Genomic DNA, 18,375 nt, shown 5'->3' with positions numbered 1-18,375 from the left:
ATTTATGTTGGTTGAAATCAGGTGATATTCTAGGCCAGATCTGACTAGTCATGGTTTGACTTGATCTGGCCCCAATCAAGACGTCACTGATTGGTCCAGGTCCTGACCGTACTTGCAGGGGGGTAAGTGATATTTTCTGGTCCAGACTCCAAACTGTTCGGTAACAGGGGTCTCCATGTCTCACCAGCTCTTTAATAAACAGAAAATACATGTTCAGGTGGGTGACAGAATTTCAGCCAATCAGGAGAGAGTACCCATTCATCAGCTTGTTGTGTGTTCCAGTGGTCCAGTTCCAATTTTGTCTGCTCATTTATTTGTGTCATCACTTCCATTTTGACTTGTTTAATCTCTATCCTGTCTACACTATCCTGATTGGATAACATTGGTACCCTGACCTGAAAATGTATTTTACAATTTACAATTTAGGCATTTAGCAGACGGTCTTAATCCAGAGCGACTTACAATAAATAAGCAAGCTAATAATGTACATCAATACAATAAGCAAGGTAATACATCAACACCTCAACAGCAATACATCAAATCAAATGCATTTTCTGTTTAACTCACTGAATGCTTTAATTAAAAATCACCTTTCTGGGTTGCCTGCCACGATTTTCTTACCATTTAAAGTGGGCACGTGCGCATCCATCGTGCACAAAGGTGCACAGATTGTGCACTATCTGCATACACGCCGTGGTCCTTTTCCGCGATCACAAAAGACCGCATATTAATCCAAGCTACCGTTCCTGAGTTAGCAGCAGTGTTAGCTAGCTGTGTACACAATTGAACAGGAAACAGAGAAATGGGTTGTTTCTGCAAAAATAATGGAGATCTGTTTACTGTTTCCGGTCCAGACAGGAAGTACTGTCTTGGGGGCACTTTGGCACTGCGGATCGGCAAACGATTTTGGATACATTTTTATGAATGAAATCAAATTAAATTCTCTGGATTCTCAGGCGTGGCAGCCTGGACCAACGGCTATTTCTCAGGATTATCGGCAATAAATGAGTTTTAATACGGAGCTGGAGAGACATGGAGACTCCTGTTACAGAACAAACACTCTATAGCAATGAGTACTCAGAACATAGAGCTATTTCACACGTATTCTAACTGAAGAAAAGCACGTACCGTACCTTTAAGTGGAACAAAGGGCAGGTGTATGGCCAATTGGTCTTACAGTAGTAAGTACTGTATGTCCTATGAGAGATCGGGACATCTGGTGATTTAATCAGGCTCCTCTGGGGCACGTCAACAACTCAGTCCATTTACTGATTCTGGGTCAGTGCCGTCTCCATAGTAGTGTTAAGTTCTATTTGGATGTTGGCAGTTCTCCATCTCAATGGGCCTCTCGGCGCCGATGAAAACAGTCTAGGCATTTAGCTGACACTCCCCCAACGGGACATAGAAGAGATGAGCTGGACATGGCCCAACACACTTGGAGTTCCTTAGTGCTCAATCAAGCCAAAGAATAAAAGCCATATTGCTGGGAGGGAAATCATGACGATTGAATGTGCACTTTGTGACATTGGCATGGTGTTAGGTATTTTCAAAAACCATCCCATACAAGTTGGGCTGGCCCCTTATTTTGCCAAAATGCAGAAACACCAATATTAGACAGTCAGGTCAGTAATCAGTATATGGTTGGTTAAACCCGGCCGAAAATGTATACATAATGTTTTTCAATGGTTTCTGTTACTATTGGGCATGCTAAATAGCATACAAAAAATCCAACTTCCGTAAAGGCATCGTTTTTAAGACGGCATCCACGATGGCTGCCAGAAGGTTCAAATGGCTATACTGTATCTCAACCTAGAAAGGTGGTATTGGTGTCTAACACTTGGTTATCTAACTTGGTATCTAACACCACGCCAAAAATCTAAAGCGTGTCAATCTTCATGATTTTTGACATCTTCCCTCCCAGCTACTGTAATAACAATGCACGCAGATTACAAAACAGTCTTGACATCACCTCTCACCTCTCCAGCCATGAACTGTCCAAACCCAGGAGGAAAGGTCAGAGAGGAGATCACCAGGGTGACGACAGCAGGGAAGATGAGGCGACTGCATGGAGAGGACAAACGACAGACGGAGATGTCAGCGGACCTCTGCTGTGAAGCCTGCACTTCACATGGGTCCATGTGGTTCCATTTGTGCTTAAATATTTAGGCCTAGAATTATTGAATGCTTTAACCAGTGAAAAATAGCAGATATACAAGCTCACAGCTGCGAGCTTGTAGATCTATTTTTGAAAAAGTCGTGAAAATGTGTGCAAATCTTTGAATATATGGATTTTCAAAGCGAATGTGTGTAACTCAAATTTTGCTTCTGGGTGGTCCCTGGAACTAAATATTTTGAGATGGGGGTCCGTGGCCAAATACATATCATTTTGGGGGTCCTTCACATGAAAAGGTTTGAGAACCACTGACATAGTAGTCTCTCAAGAACAGACTAACTGAGCTCCAGTTAAGTGAAAAGGACCTTTTCTTTGACGATGGCTGGCCAGATTACTGACATAGAAACATAGGTTTTTAAAAGAAATCTTAGAAGGATTCAAAAGACACTTATAGAATCGCATCAAAATTCGAATTTTCCCGATTAAAAAAAAATAGCAGATCTAGCTCGCAGCGCTGTGAACTTGTATATCTGCTATTTTTCAATAGTTAAAGCATAAAATAATGATACACAATAATGTGTACCCGTTCTAAATGGATTAAATCAAACACTAAGGACTTGCACACACATGCAGTCACACTCACTGTTTAGTGAGGAATCGGGTCATGGCGTTGGGTCGTCTCATGAACAGAACCACCTGTCTGTTGAGGTAGACGAAGAAGGCCCCCAAGAACCCACAGGAGATCCTGGACACAAAGGCGAACAGCAATGTTAATAAAATAAATTGTAACTCAAGCGTCTCTTCCTTCCTAACAGCTCAAAGTCTACATGCAGCCAGTGTCTGGGTCATTTAGTTTAAGCATAGTGATGATAAGTTGGATTAGTGTTGAGAGTGCATGCAGTTTTTTTATTTGTATTTTATTTATTTTTTTGCCAGAATGACTGGCTCCCAGGCTAATACACACCCACCCATACCCATCCATGTGTACGCGCAGGGTTCAGACCTACATACACAGTCACATACTGTACGTACACATTATTTTTCCATCTCTCACCCAATGATAGCGAAGGCAGGCAGCTCCTGCAGGTCAAAGGGGAAGTCCATACGGAACTTTGTCCTGAAGAGAGCGGTGATGGTGACTGAGGAAGAGCAGGAGAAAAGGAGGAGGAACCATTATCGTCACAGTCAGTAATTACAGCTGTATACAGTATGGTCTCATGGATCATACACATTGTGATATCCCATTAGGTCACTGCTGCTAGATAAAGGACAGAAGGGAGATACATGAAGCTAATTCATTTACTACTGTTTCACTTTTCCACTGTTTGAGGAGAAATGGCGCCGCCTAGTGCATCCTCTTATGAGTGCAGAAAATGCATCTATACATAAAGTCAAATAAATATATTGATTGATTGAAGACTTTATTAGAAGTTTGCATAGAAATACAGTTTCATGACAGTACAGTTCACTGGTACGAGGTCAACTAAAAGGAGATCCTAGAAAGCTTTTCTGCATATTTACACAGCTACCATTTAATATCTCAAATACTGTAACATTGAATGACAGACGAATAGAACACAGTACTATGCAGTAGGCAGTCAGAAAAAACAAAACAAAGAACAGTGCAAAAAAATATATACAGTAGATATTTACAATAGAAGGGTCAGGTAGGGAAGTGCAGAGAATAACGCGCTGCGACGCGTTGTGAGCTTGAAGGTCTGCTATTTTCGATATTTTCATCAAAAGGCCCTTTTAGAAATGTCAGCCCCTGCCTCTCTAACATTCTCTGCACTTCCCTACCTAAGTGTACCTGCATTGAATATGAGTACAGTATAAGTATGTGTACCTGCTTCCCTACCTATGAGTACAGTATAAGTATGTGTACCTGCATCCTTATTGAAGACAGACAGCACTCTGAATATGAAGGCACTGAAGGTGGCAGCAAAGTAGCCTCTCCAGTAGTTCCTCACCGCAAAGTATGTGGACGTCACCTCAATACTGAACAGCACACCTGACAGGGAAGAATAATATTAAAATGTGTGTGTGTGTGTGTGCGTGTGTGTGTGTGTGTGTGCGTGCGTGCGTGCGTACATTTAAACTGGGTAGTATAACGAGTACTCGATACACAGAGATTGTGAGACACAAGTCAGCAATGACACTGTGTGTGTATACATTGTGTGAGTATATGCATGCTTTATGACAAAAACACAGAGTTAAAGATGAAAAGCAACCACCAGATGCGTGTGAATATAATCGGCACATTGACGAAACCTATAGAATGAATGGGATACAAATGCCCCCCAAAAAGCCTTATGATATGTATCTGTTATGTCTTCCACAGCAATTTGTATGCAGTACATGAGTACATGTACTGCATATATATTATTGATTTATTTTGATTTATAAACATACTGGACTGTGTTTTTGTTTAGTTTAGTTTAGTCAAAGGGCTTAGGGCCAAATGCATGCTTTACAGTAGAGAAAATGGATTGTGTAGAACAGCCTGGTTCTCAAAGTGAAAATAGTCGAGTCCCGTTGTGAGCTTTTAGATCTGCTATTTGCAACATATCTTGAAAAATTAAGGAACATTTTGAATATTTTCTGAAACATTTTAACTGATGGGAGTCCCTAGCACAAAACATTAATTTTCAATCCACGGATAAATACATATTAACGGGGGTCCCTGACATGACACGTTTGAGAACCACTTATGTAGAAAGGCAGGCAGAGAGAGAGTAGAGTACCTCCTAGAGGGGTACCAAAACAGCAACCCACCCCCACCGCACAGCCCACTGTTAGGATGTCTGTGTAACAGTATGGGTTCTACTGACACACACACACACACACACACACACACACACACACACACACACACACACACACACACACACACACACACACACACACACACACACACACACACACACACACACACACACACACACACACACACACACACACACACACACACAGAGAGAGAGAGCGAGAGAGTGGGGGGGACATGGAGAAAAGGGAGTATGATGTCAAAGAAACGGAATACGATGAAAAAAAGAAAGAAACAAACACACAGAGACAGAGACAGACGATAACAGAAACAGGGAAACACAATGTAAAAGGAACGTTTTTGATTGATTGTACAGTAATTAATTGATCCAATGATTGACTCAGGTGTTTCTCCTGATGTTATGCTCACCCGATAGACTCCTGAGACGAAGGACATGAACCGGGCCAGAACAGCAGCACAGATACTGGCTATGTGCACAAAGGGACCCTGGAGAGAGAGATAAACCTTTTGTCACCACCGCCCTCTAACTCACTGGTCCTCAAACTTTTTAGCTCAATTCCCAAAAATGTGACATTTGCCAAACTAGTGAAAACAGCAGATCTACAAGCTTGCAACGCAGATCGTCTATTTTTTTTTTGTTTGTTTTTTATGTCTTGAAATAATAATAATTAAAAACCAAATGTTGGAAGCCAAAAAATCAGTAAGAGCGAGATCATTTAGCGACCTACAACCGGGTCGCAACGTGGTCGGTAGTTTTCAGCGACCGGGTCGCTAAATCGAGCGACCGGGTCGCTAAATCGAGCGACCGGGTCGCTAAATCACGACCGCGCCGCTAAATCGACCGACCCGGTCGCTAAATCTACCGACCTGCCTGAAGTTTTTGGTCGGTAGGTTTAGCGACCCGGTTGGTACATCTAGTGACCCGGTCGGAAGATTTTGCGCCCCAGTCGGCCGATTTAGCGACCCGGTCGCTCGCTTTAGCGGCGCGGTCGGTGATTTAGCGACCCGGTCGGGAGGTTGCGTCGGCAGGTTAGCCTACTGAGGTTAGGTTTAGGGTTAGGGTTAGTAGCCCGGTGGTCGGTGGATAAGCGACCACCAGTCGGTGGATTTAGCGTCCCGGTCGGTGGATTTAGCGTCCCGGTCGGTGGATTTAGCGTCCCGGTCGGTGGATTTAGCAACCCGGTCGGTGGTTTTAGCGTCCCGGTCGGTGGTTTTAGCGTCCCGACCTCGGTGGTTTTAGCGTACCGACCACGTTGCGACCCGGTTGTAGGTCGCTAAATGATCTCGCCCTCTCTCCAAAAAATAAGGGACCCATAAAAAGGTGTACAAGTTGAAATAAAAGTTCAACATACCAAACAATTATACAGGAAAAAGAAAGGAAACGATTATAGCAATTTAAACGATTTTTAAATTGTTATAATCATCTGGCCAGTGATATATATATCGATGACATCAGTGATCTTCATATATGGGCATAAAAGGGATTCTGGGGAATACCCGTATATGGACTTTTACATAGGTGATGTCACCTGAGATATCACCTGTGATGTCACAGGGATGTGTCAAGGGAACCACAGTGTTAGGCGTGACCTACTATTCAGAGATACGTGGACAAGATGTGCCGGACATCTCAGTGACATCAGAGCATGATGTCAGAGCGACAAACCCATAGACTTTTTTTACATAGTAAAAATGTGTACACACACAGAGACAAGCTGTGACATTTCTCATGGTAAACTGCGACCTTCGGTCACAATAACATCTTGTATTTTGACAATTATTTAGGGGCCCACTTGCAATATCCTCACGACCCACCAGTGGGCCCCGACTCAGGTTGAGAATCACTGTATGTGGTGCAATGGTGCATACTGTACAATGTCATTTAACACTCTCTGCAGTGCATGGCACACGTGACAACACAACAACAACAACAGAAATAATAATGTAAATAAATAAGACTTGCCTCTTTCCCAACAGGCATACCACTGCCCAGGCCTGCAGTCAGGCCAATGCACTTAGCGATGAAGGCCTTGAAAGTTAGATACTCTTTCAACACCACACCTCGCAGGATGGTCTTCAACTCTGGAATACCAGAGCCTGGGGGAGGGAGAAAGAAGGAAGGAGGGGGGGGACAATGAATGAGAGGAAGGGAATGGGCGGGACGGCCCACTTTGAGAACCACTGCTGTAGTGTACATGATTGTAAAACTAGTGCACCTGCCTATATCAATAATCAGTATCTAAGACAATCTAACACTAACACAGTGAGTGAGCGTGCGTGGGTGGGTGTGCGAGAGTAAGTGAGAGTGAGTGAGTGATGTGCAAACACATCAGCAAGATTTGTGAGGTCCTGTGATAGGAGAAGGATATCAAATGGAACACAACCACCTTAAAAGACTACCGATCATGGTGTATATAGTCCTTGCATCGAGTAATCTCCATAAATGAAAACTATGTTCCACCCTTTTAAATTGTACATATTTTGTGATTATATATAGTATATTGATTGATTGCATTGTACAGTGTACACTTCTGCTTTGGCAATGTAAACGTATGTTTTCTCATGCCAATAAAGCCCTTTGAATTGAAACTAAATTGAATATTGAATTGAGTGAGTGAGTGAGTGAGTGAGTGAGTGAGTGAGTGAGTGAGTGAGAGGTAGATGGATGGAGGAAGAATGAAGTGAAAGACAGAGCCGAGAGAGATTGAGGTGAAAAGTGTGATGTCCTCACAAGTATAGTGATACAATGTTTGTGTGCATGTGTGTGTGTGTGTGTGTGTGTGTGTGTGTGTGTGTGTGTGTGTGTGTGTGTGTGTGTGTGTGCGCGCGCACACACGTGCGCGTGTACACACCGATGGCTTGCGGTGCCACCAGGTGACAGAAGAGGGAGGAGAACATGATGAGCATCATGGGGTAGGATACCCAGGTCAAGTACTGGAGAGGGATGTTCCCTCTGAGCTCCACATGGATCCACTTATAGACTGAGAGGAAGGGGAGGGGCGAGGAGAGAGAGGGAAGAGGAAGAGGAAGGGATGGATGGAGGATGAAGAAAGAAAGATTTATTTAAGGCCGCAACTATCAATTGTTTTCTTGGCAATCGCCATTTATTTAATGCCTTATTAACGTCGTCAGTGCCGGGTCCATTTGGTTCAATTTGTACACAGTCAAAGTTACAGACTTGCAAGGGTCAATTTAGGCCCCCATAAAGGAACCTAGAGAGTCCCTGAAATCCACTTTGCGAACCACTGCTTTAATTAATCGAATAATCGAGAAGCTTCTTTAAATATATGTTTAGTATATATCAACAAATCAATTAACCACCTTGTTTATAAACTTCATTTCATAAGGTGTTGTAAAAATTGTGAACGTTTAAATCATTAATCACTTCTTGTTATCGATTACTTCTGTTAACTGATGCACACCTAGATTCATTTGAAGGAAAGGAGGGTTTCAATACAGGTAATAGCGACTTTAAGCTCGATGATTTTCAGGACGGCAACGCCAGGCGGACTACGGCTGCTATGACGTAATCGCCGTAGTGGTCAAAATGGTTAAGCAATAAGCCTCGGCGGCGACTGGTTCCCACCCCTTTCACTGAACGCTTTGGTTCCCATGGCGACGCATACACGCAGCAGACGGAGTAGGCGCTACGTGGGAAGGGACCTTCTGCCGTAGTAGAGACGGCTGCAGCGACGGCAAGTTTATCTATCGAGCGCGGATCATTTCCGGTTACCGTTGTCATCTGCCGTTGCCGTAGCGTTGCTTAAGGTTGCTAATAATGCGTTCCAGTGGTGAGAGTTGCATTGTGGGATCTGTAGTTCTCCTACCTTGCAGGCTCTTGGCGCTGGCATAGTCCATGGTCCAGCTAACCAGAGCCATGGTGATGCCGAGCAGGACGAGAAAGATCCAGTCCTCTCCTAGCTTGGTCACCAGGAACCTCTGCACCCGAGGTATACAGTCTGCAAAACACAAACGCACCCTAACTTTGATGCTCCGTGTCTAATGTGCAAGCATTATATGAATTTAAATTAGGGCTTAGATTAAACAAAATAATCTAATTCATTAGTCTATGTAATTAATTAATCAAAATTAATCCCATGTTGACCTGAGCAGCTTTTTTTTTCTTTTTTCTTTTTTTTTAAACACATGGTTGGTATAAGCGTGAATCAATGAGCACCCTGGGCATGATATGCGCTGTGCGTTGCATAAACGGAAGTGGCGGAAGTGCTGCGATTAAGGGAAGATACGTCATGCGGTGCAGATCTGTTTACATCCCTCAGCAAAACAAACAGAGTAGTTCTTAACTCTTAATAGGTGTAACTTTCTTTTTTAGGGGGCACGGTGGTGCAGTTGGTAGTGCTGTCGCCTCACAGCTAGAAAGTCCTGGGTTAGATTCCGCTGTGGCGTGTTCTCTCCTCCACGTCATCAGTGCCCATACCCTAGGTGGGGTTGGCGAAAGGGCCTTTCTGTGTGGAGTTTTCACGTTCTCCCCGTGTCCCCTAGGGTAAGTACCCTCACAAAAAACATGCAGTAATCCTGGTCTCTATAATGCCTCCCCCTGGCCATCCCCTGATGGAGGGGAAAGGAACTGGTTGGAATAACATGTTCCTTCCACGCGCTATGTCCAACCAGGGAAACTCCCCCTGTCAGGTGAAAAGTAGGGACTTGGACTCCTCATGCATAAAAGGAGGCATGAGGTCAGTCCGTTGTCTCCCCAAGTTGGCAGAGGGAGTGTACTGCCCAGGATTACATTAGATAATTGACACCGAGTGAAAAATGGGTGACAAAATCGTGGGATAAACGAAAAACCGTAGGTGCGGGAGAAATAGCGGGGAATACTTTTGCAGGAACACCGCACTGTGAATAAAACAACATCCGGGAGAATTCACACAGCGGAAGTCCCACCTCTCTGTGCACTCTCTGCCTCATATCGTGACCAGGCTTTTCTCTTCACAGATGATTAAGCCTGGCTACACAAGGTTAATCAATGAGTGAGTTTTTTTAAGTGAATTTCCCATCCAATGGGCCAAGCAAAGCGATTCTTCTCTCCCATTGCGTGCACTGGGGTTTGTTGTCTGTTGGTTGGTGCACCGGTATGATCTGAACGCCTGAAACTCATCAGGTGAGGTTGCAAAATTCCAGCCCTAATTCATCCCAACCATTCTCTGGCCATGGTGAAACATCTTGAAAGCATTCGCGGCACACCCATCTGACCACGTGGCCACGTACATTTCAGACTCATGCATGTTTATTTTAATGATCACTTTACACACACTATAGTTCCCATTTATGCATTATCTTAACATTCATTGTTCAAATAACATAATATAATTATTATACTTTGACATGTAACGTTTTATATTTTTAATGTATAATGTATAATATACTGTATCAATACCCTCATGGCCCACAGGGCTGGGAACTTAAACCCCAGCATCCGTATTGTGTTGTGAGCTCATCGATCGGATATTTTCAGCCAAAGCTTTCCCCACAACAACAGCAAACAGAAAGGACATGCAGTATAGAGCCCTAAGGGAATCTTCTCGTGTGGATTTTATTTCCACGTGTTTTGTGGGGTGATTGATTTACCTCCGCATTTGGAGTGGGATTGTCTTTTCTTTACAGACGATTGTTCCGTCGCGGGTTCCGCAGCGGGTTCCTCCTCGATTCCCAGTACCTCTGTGTCAGAGGGACAGGGAGGCGGTGGTGGTGGTCTGCCCCTGTGTCTGCTGAGTGCATGGCCCTGGTGGCCTTTCTCCCCGTGTCTGTGGCGACTGTGTCCGTGGTGTAAATGGTTCTTCCCGTGGCTACTGTGGTGATTGTTGCCATGTCTGTTGCCGTGTCTCCTGATCTGTCTCTCCGTCAGCAGGCGGGTGGCCTCTCGCCGTCCAGACCCCCCCTGGTGCTCCTGGTACTCGCCATATAGCTGGAAAACACAGTTACACGCAATCAATACGATGTAGGTTAGTCCAGTTGTTCTCAACCTGTTGGTCGCGAGCCCCAGTGGGATCCCCAAATATTTGGGGGGTCCCCAGATTATTAACTTAATGTGCAACATTGTTTTCTCACTCCACCATTATAAGGTTTAAGTAAACAGTACTAAAGTGACAATATAAGGACTTAGTGTTTTAAGGACATAGTGTTTGAAGTAAATATTTTTTTTTGTTGGCCATAAGCTGTATAAAGTGCCATACAATCAAAGAGGCTCAATGACATGATCATTATGGAACTATAATTCCATACCACTCCCATGCAGAGTACTATCTTTGAGTTACAAGTGTATTGGTACAGTAGCACCTGGGAGAGCGTAGGAGTGTGATAGTAGCGTACTCTCCTGTTGGCAGTGTACCGTGGCTGGAACTGCTTCTAAAAATAGACACAGACCATGCGCAGCACTGACCAAAACAGCTCTAATGGAAGAGGAAACATGGGCTCTGCCTCTAGGTTTATCATGGCTGGAACCCAGCCATGACAATCAGCCTGGACATCTGGGGAAGAGATTACTGTAGACCTCGGCCGCTCTGCACTTCACGGTCTCCAAGGCTCTCTCTCTCTCTCTCTGTCAATGTCTAGTTTTCTCCCACTCAGTAGGCCTACTGTTATTTCTCTAGTACTAAGTATTTCACAGTGACTACTAGTTCTCTGTCTCTCCCTAGATCAGACCTTTCAACGTTTTTCAAGCCAAGGACCCCTTGGCTGAACGAGAGATGAAGCAGGGACCCCTGCTACATGTTTTGTATACAACTGTGTTGCAGATTAAACTTTTTCATAGCTTCATAGCTTGGTTTGACAGCACTATCATCACCATCGTGTATGTTAAGTTGGATTCATGTTAATGTGTAATTTCTCAACACTAAACTTGACCTTTGACTCTGTATTTTTGCTCTTTCTCCCCTCTACACCAAACATCTTTGCAGAAAATAGCCGATCTACAAGCTCCTAAAGTCCTATCACACAAAGATTTGGTGCCCTCCCTGTAATTACTCTGAGGACCCCCTAGAGGTCCCAGACCCCCTGTTGAAGACTCATGGACTAGATCTACAGTAAGTCTCTCCCTCTTTCTAATACTATTTCGCCTCTTCTTTACACTCTCTCTCTTGCCTTCCGCTCTGTTATTCTCATCTTTCTCTCTAGCCCTCTATTTTCCCTTCTCACTCTCTTTATTACGTAATGAAAACTTCTACACACACACTCTTTTTCCTAAAACAAACTTCTAAACAAGTGTACATAAACAAATAATCTCTCTCCTCTATGACAATGAATGCCTAATTTATGCTTATGTTGTGTCTTATGATGTGTCGCACCCCAGAAATAGCTGATCTACAAGAACGTGTTGTGTTACGTGTTGTGTTGCTTATCGATTGCCAGCACATTACATTGGTGTATGATGAAATATATATCGGGTTTAACACAGCCTTCCAAAACAGGTTTTGTCTTGTCTGTACCATTTAAAAAATCAGGTCAAAATTCAGATGTCAGATCCTGTGTCTCGGTAAGACATCTAAATGTCTCAGTAGAGGAGCAGGGAGACAAAACACAACCGCCCCAATTGTATGATTTATATTGAATTAACATACTCTACCATACAGATTGGACAAAATTACATTTTATTCATAAATTAAAAGTTACATACTGCCGCTTTAACTCATCTAGAGCAGTGTTTCTCAACCTTTTTTCTGCATGGGCACACTTTTCATGTCCCAAGAATCCATGGGCACACCAACATAATACGGGGGTGTAAATATCGTCACTGTCGGGAAGAAACCTTGTATCTCCAAGTTTCAAATTTGTACATTTCTTCGCAAAGTAAAGCCCTGCTTCATCATACAAGGCTGTCGCACAACAGTAGTGAAAACAGCTGATCTACAAGCACACAACGCCTCACGGTGCTTGTAGATCGGCTGTTTTCACTAGTTTCAATCATTTTAAAATCATTTTTAAAATGATAAATACAATACTGGCTTTCAAGCAGTTTCAAGGGGCACACTTGACCCTTCTCAGGGGCACACCAAAGGTCCTCAGGCACAGTGGTTGAGAAACACTGATCTAGAGGCCGATAAAAAAAAACGCCTTCTAAATCCTGACGTAAGTATTCTGAAAAAAAAAAAAAAGATTTAATTCAAAAATGTCAAAAACAATATGTTGCTATATATAGAGAGAGCAACAGCTAATGTAACAAAAAGGGGTCCGGGATTGAAAGATATAACAACAAATTGGTGTTGCTGTGGCTATGGCTGTATCCCATGTCTATCCTCACTTGAACCAGCAGCTCATGTCGGTCTGCCATTTGTCAGTCAGTCATGCAAGGTCTCTTATTCCTGCTCCAAGGAGCAAGGACGCAGGATTAGGAGGCACCTGACAAGGAGCTTTGAGGAAACATGAGTGCATCCAGGGTGACATTCCAAGCTGAACAGCTTGACGTTAATGACTCCACACCCCTACAGCTGCAGGCCTATAGGCCTACAGATGCGCAGACCTTACGCTTGCCGACTTTGCTCACAGGTGCACTCTTCTCTGTCGTGGGCGGATGTCAAACTGAAACTCTACGGGGGCAAATTGAACTGTGGCATAACTAAACAATGTTCTTTCATTGAATTCGTTTTTCTGAGAGTCCAAACCGATCTGTGGAGGTAGGGGGGGGCTAAGGTGTGTCGTAATCATAAATGGATATTTCTTTACATGACGCTTCAAAGGAGCTCCCTAACAACATTTCTGTTGCCTCTCTCCTCTCTCCTCCCAGGCTCGCATCATTTCCTTGGCGGGAAGGACTATGACACAATGTAAGGAAGCAGGTGAGGTAAAAGACTATCTAATTTTTACACTTGCAGCCACCATCTTCTGTGAATTTCTCCCACAAAACGTGAAGTGTGCGCCTGTGACATCCAACGCGATGCTGTAATCGACTCTGGTGCATTTGATCCTATATGACAGCAGGGATGTGGTGTGTATGTGGTTGCCGCTACCGCATGTTTTCCCTCCTCCACAACACAGACTAGCAGAGGGTTCAAAGTGTAGTCCACAGTCTGACAGTACTGCGTCTGCAAATACTTTAGAGCTTACTTTACACCAGAAGTAATGGAACACCACTGTGGTGGTGTTAAATCCATGCCTTACTCATGAAAGAATAGGATGCCATGCCCATGGTCAACTCACTGAACTGCACATCCACTATGTGAACAACAACTGGCCTCCAAATCTTGTGTGGCACCCAGCTGCCACACGCACGTACGCACGCTATCAATATTTAAGTTTATGTTCGAGTGGGGCTGTGAACTCTTGCCAGTGCTCGCAGGCATCTCTTCACCCCCAAGACATCTCACGCTGGATGTTGACAGGCCACAGGTGTAGTTCAGTGTGAGGGATTACAAAGTGTATCGTAATCCCTCATCCTCTAATGTGCGATTTGTGAAAAATTGTGAAAGGAGCCTCCCCTTCATAAACAAGCTAAATATAAAATAATTATGTTTTGGTAGCCATACTTACAGTACAGCCTGCCGAGAAATTGCATATTGAGGCTTTGACTATGAAATATCCGAGATCATTGGAAAGATTGGACATGTATAATATCGCTAGTTTGACCACTTCAAATCCTCTTTAATCTTGAAATAACTAATAAGTGAAAATAGGCTATCTACAGTACGTTTACAATGCTTTGCAGGCGGATTGTAAGCTTGTAACATTTTCTGTGAGTGAAATAAGTAGGTCGGGCTACATCTACCATCAGCTCTTACCACACAATTTGCCACACTAAAGCCTTGCTACTCATTTGCTGCCCAGGATCGAACCCATGACCTTGTTGTCCAAAGGTGAGGGGTGAACCTCTTTCACAAGTTTTTCGCCCAAGTGGACAGGGTTTTGAGGTTATAATTTCTGTGAGATTAGGGTTAAGGTTAGTGTTAGGCATAGTGTTTGTGAGGTTAGGTTTAGGTTTTGGGCATAGTTTTAGTGAAGTTAGATGTTAGGGTTTAGACGCAATCAAGGCGAAACACGTGGGATAGAGGGAGTCCCCAAAGTTGAGTGCTCTACCGACTGAGATGCTTCCATAGAACTAGAAGTCTTGCTGACTTCTATGGAATCAAAATGACTGAAATCAGTTCGCGGCGATTGAGAACTTTAATCCATGAATATTTCTGATCCATTCTCACCCAAACAACTGTCAATGTCATATCCCTGTAATATGGACTAGATGTTCTGTCTGCACTGTAATAATGTTTATGTAGCACATAACTGATACACACACCCACACACACATACTTCCTGTACATAATCTGCTCATATATTTGTCATAATTATGGACTTATTACTGTAGCCCATAGTTACATTGTTAACAATGTAATCCAAATACCTTTTACATTCCTGCAAGGGGCATTGGGAAGGTGTGTTAGGCACGCGTGTTGTTTCCCCTGCACTGCATTATGCATTCATGCAGTTGTAAACACACATTCACAGCTGCTGCCCCCTTTGCCTGCCAACTGGCTTCCTCCTGGACCAGTTAGAGAAAACCCACAGTCTACAAAGGCGATAATGGTGCAAGCCAGGGGAGGAGTCAGTGTTATTTTGTACTGAGTTTTCTGCGCCAGCATTTCTAATAATCAGATTTTATTTGACAGTAATATTATTGCTATTGTTAGTACGGGGCTGCTTGCGATGTTGGAGTTCTACAGAGCAGGAGTTGGTTAAGAGTGTTCAGCTGTGCCTATGTGATGCACAGAAGCGGGGATTGAACCCGGGGCTCCCACTCGCCAGACCAACGCACAAACCGTCGTGCCAATAGGGCTGAGCCAGATTGGCAGGGCTGGTTGTGGGCTTTTTCATGGCTGTACTAACTATGGGAGCTACAATCACCCTCCCGATCTTTGGAGCGCATCCTCGCGCTTCACGCTGCGGACCACCCACACAACGTCCCTCATGTCCCTTACGCGAGGATATCACACTCCTCGTCCTGCCGACTACGCCAGATTGTAGTGATGCACGGAAGCAGGGATTGAACCCGGGGCTCCCACTCGCCAGCCAACGCACAAACCGTCAAGGGCTGGTTCATGGCTGTACTAGTCTCGCGTGGCCAGACGGGAGCATTTCCCAAATCGCAGAGTCAACAGTCTGGGGCACGGAAATAGAAACGATGAGTGCGAGATAAAGCGGATGTGACGCAACCACTCCCTTGGTGCAGTAGCAATAACATGTCCTACTGGAAGGCAGCGTCAAGTCTCATTTCAATATTTCCGGGGGCGTTAATTCGTCTTTCTCTGGTGTTATTGGTGTTACCTCCATGATGTCTTCAAACGTTTTCTTAAACTATACACCCATAACAAGAATAGGCCGCTCAAATGACTTTGTCTGAGCTATTGTGTTTCTGTTATGTTTCCAATGGGACTACAGTTCCGTGCAGCACTGGCTACTTCTGATACTCGCCGTTCCGGAGCTGCCGTTCCAGACTCTATATAGCATTCGGAGATTGTGGAATAGTTGTCTGGCTAGTGGCTACGCGAGATTATGGCTGTACTAACTATGGGGGCTACACCTACGTACATCCCCATTGGTCACAAGTTGTAGCATCATGAGACAACAATAGTTTATTTTTTTTAGTAGGCAATGAATGAATGACATCAACAAGTGAGTTTACATCAAGGTGGGAACTTCACGACTACTACGGTACGTTATACACACCCCTAATCCCCCTCCCAAAAAACAAACAAACAACAGCAGCAAACCAGCTAGTACTGTAGTAGTTACATAGTTAAATGGTGTTACATAGTTAAATGGTGCATTCATATAATACCTTTCTCTAAAGCACTTTACAATGTCAATTACATTCACCCAATCACACAAACATTCACACGATGACACCAGAGGAAGTCATGCAAGGCACCAAACTGCTCATCGGGAGCAGTTAAGTGAAGCGGTTTTGTTCAAGGACACTTCTACACGCAGCTAGGTCATGTTCTAACCACTGAACATGCATCACCGCAACCAGCCTGGCACCTGAAAAGGATGCAATTCATGTGGCCCATTTATACTTCACCATATGTGTCCTTTTTCTTGTACAACGCAGTCATTCAGTAAAGTGTGAACACCTACACCAGACCTACACCAGACAGGTTCAACCATGTTGGACAACCACTGGTCATGGAATACCTGGGCTGGAACACCGTTCAAAAAGAGAATAAATGTACAAAAAATACAAGGACCAACGTTTTGACAGCTGTCTTCTTTAGAGTTGAAGGCGGCAGCCTCGCTATCATGACTTTAGTCAAATACAATTGCACAGGAAGCCACTACGAGCGACTAATTTAATGTTTTTTTTGTACCTGGAACACACAGCATGGATATGACATGACAATAACACTCCGGGAATACTAGGGAGGGACTGAAAGGCAAGGGTTGTCTGGGACCATGTGGGCTCTTCTTTCAAAGAGCTGTCATCTCTTCCTGATTTAGCAGCTTGATGGGACAGATTGATGAATGGATGGATGGCGCAATGGATTAAGACACACACAGACACATGCATGCAAGTGCACGTAGGCCAATGTGACAACGCACATGCACACAGAGGTGAATTGGTCAGAATACACACACCCACAGTGTGCAATAATACAACACACTGCACCCTGTTCTTTGCACTCAATTCTTCAAAGACCATACCTGGCACTCGCCCCAAACACTATCAAGCCACAAACACACCGCCGCCAAACACGTGCATCACCCCCGCCCCTTTCATTGTCCCATGCACAACGCCCACGTGCTACGTGCACGGCGGCACACCTCCACGTGCCACCCAATGCCCCTTCACGCCACCGTGCAGCCTGCCCCTTCTGGGACATCTGCGCCCCCACGGCAGATTCCTCACTCATATCTGTCTAACTACTTCTCTAAAGTGAGTGACACCCACAGCCACAACATTAGAGGGAGCGACCATGATCTGGTACTACCCCAAATTTAGAACATACACGCTCATTCTATTACTGTGCCACCAAAAATGTGTAATGCCCTTACACCATCCATTAAAGGATGTGTAACACTGGTTTCCTTCAACATTGGCCTGAGAAAACATCGAGACGACAAAGGGAGGTAAATGTAAATTCCCATCGAAAAGAGGTGACATTCACTGCCACTGTTTCTCCTTTGTACATATAGTGTTTGTATTTGTTGATGACATGTATTATTGTGTAGTGTACATTATTGCGACCGTCAGGGAGCAGTTTACTATGAAAACCTCCACCGGCCGTCCGTCCGTCCGTCCGTCCGTCCGTCCGTCACACGTCACACGTCACACGTCACACCTTTGTTTGTGTACGGTGTGATGTCATATATCTTCAGTATGACATCACACCACATGTGTACACAAACCTTTGTGTACGTTGCTGTGGCAACAGTCTGTTGTTGCTGGTCTGTTAGTGTACGTTAGCAACCACCTTAGCAACCATGGTTTTACCCTAGCAACCAACTGTTTACCCTAGCAACCAACTGTTTACCATAG

General features: G+C 44.2%; 1 protein-coding gene across 1 annotated transcript in view; it reads right to left on the bottom strand.

The window, feature by feature from the left end:
- The window catches only part of clcn1a (chloride channel, voltage-sensitive 1a), a gene marked incomplete at both ends in the record, with an annotated part of 58,115 nt that overhangs the window by 28,592 nt on the left and 11,148 nt on the right, over positions 1 to 18,375 (bottom strand). The window contains 10 exons of the mRNA XM_080735479.1: positions 1,977 to 2,061; positions 2,757 to 2,858; positions 3,168 to 3,252; positions 3,999 to 4,124; positions 4,858 to 4,936; positions 5,307 to 5,384; positions 6,862 to 6,995; positions 7,751 to 7,879; positions 8,726 to 8,857; positions 10,488 to 10,824. Coding sequence (XP_080591605.1) covers positions 1,977 to 2,061; positions 2,757 to 2,858; positions 3,168 to 3,252; positions 3,999 to 4,124; positions 4,858 to 4,936; positions 5,307 to 5,384; positions 6,862 to 6,995; positions 7,751 to 7,879; positions 8,726 to 8,857; positions 10,488 to 10,824 — 1,287 coding nt within the window. The remainder of the gene's footprint in view (positions 1 to 1,976; positions 2,062 to 2,756; positions 2,859 to 3,167; positions 3,253 to 3,998; positions 4,125 to 4,857; positions 4,937 to 5,306; positions 5,385 to 6,861; positions 6,996 to 7,750; positions 7,880 to 8,725; positions 8,858 to 10,487; positions 10,825 to 18,375) is intronic.

The sequence above is a fragment of the Nannobrachium achirus genome (assembly GCF_963921795.1).
Source record: "Nannobrachium achirus genome assembly, chromosome: 10".
NCBI classification, from domain to species: Eukaryota; Metazoa; Chordata; class Actinopteri; order Myctophiformes; family Myctophidae; genus Nannobrachium; species Nannobrachium achirus.
The sequence above is the reverse complement of the archived record's forward strand: the minus strand, read 5'-3'. Positions and strand labels throughout refer to the sequence as shown.